At 66.2% G+C, this 799-nt stretch overlaps 1 protein-coding gene across 1 annotated transcript in view; it reads right to left on the minus strand.

Moving 5' to 3' along the window:
* Nucleotides 1-799, minus strand: part of WDR13 (WD repeat domain 13) — a gene marked incomplete at its 3' end in the record, with an annotated part of 19,520 nt that overhangs the window by 3,554 nt on the left and 15,167 nt on the right. Inside the window, exon 3 of the mRNA XM_014961820.1 lies at nt 685-764. Coding sequence (XP_014817306.1) covers nt 685-764 — 80 coding nt within the window. The remainder of the gene's footprint in view (nt 1-684; nt 765-799) is intronic.

Genomic DNA, 799 nt, shown 5'->3' on the forward strand with positions numbered 1-799 from the left:
AATGGGGGCTGGGACCCCCCAAAATGGGGGCCGACACCCCAGAGTGGGTCCTGAGACCCCCAGCTCCCCCAATATGGGTGCTGGGACCCCCCAAAAAGGGTGCTAGGACTCCCCAAGTCCCCCAAAATGGGTGCTGGGACCCCCAGAATGGGTGCTAGGACCCCCAGCTCCCCCCAAAACGGGTCCTGAGACCTCCAGCTCCCCCAAAATGGGTGCTGAGCCCCCCCAAAATGGGTGCTGAGAACCCCTGCTCCCCCAAATGGGTGCTGAGACCCCCCATCTCTCCCAAAACAGGTGCTTGGACCCCCCTGCTCCCCCAAAATGGGTGCTGAGCCCCCCCAAAATGGGTGCTGAGAACCCCTGCTCCCCCAAATGGGTGCTGAGACCCCCCATCTCTCCCAAAACAGGTGCTTGGACCCCCCTGCTCCCCCAAAATGGGTGCTGAGCCCCCCCCAAACGGGTCCTGAGCCCCCCCATCTCCCCCAAAACAGACACCGAGCCCCTCCAAAAGGCACGTAACCCCTGCGGGGGGGTCCGGGGGGGGTCCAAACCCCTACCTCCATGCGATCCAGGGTGGTCCTGGGACCCCCCAGCCCCCCCAAAATGGATGCTGAGACCACCCTGCTCCCCCAAAATGGGTGCTAGGACCCCCCAATGGGTCCGGGGGGGGGTCCAAACCCCTACCTCCATGCGATCCAGGGTGGTCCTGCTGGCCCGGAGGGCGCTGCTGCTGTGGGCCCGGCCGCTGCTCTGCTCCGAGAGGGCTCCGTAGCGCTGGGCCAGGAGCCGGGCGCGGAGC

This window comes from Calidris pugnax, unplaced genomic scaffold (assembly GCF_001431845.1).
Source record: "Calidris pugnax isolate Ruff unplaced genomic scaffold, ASM143184v1 scaffold983, whole genome shotgun sequence".
In the NCBI taxonomy this organism is placed as follows: Eukaryota; Metazoa; Chordata; class Aves; order Charadriiformes; family Scolopacidae; genus Calidris; species Calidris pugnax.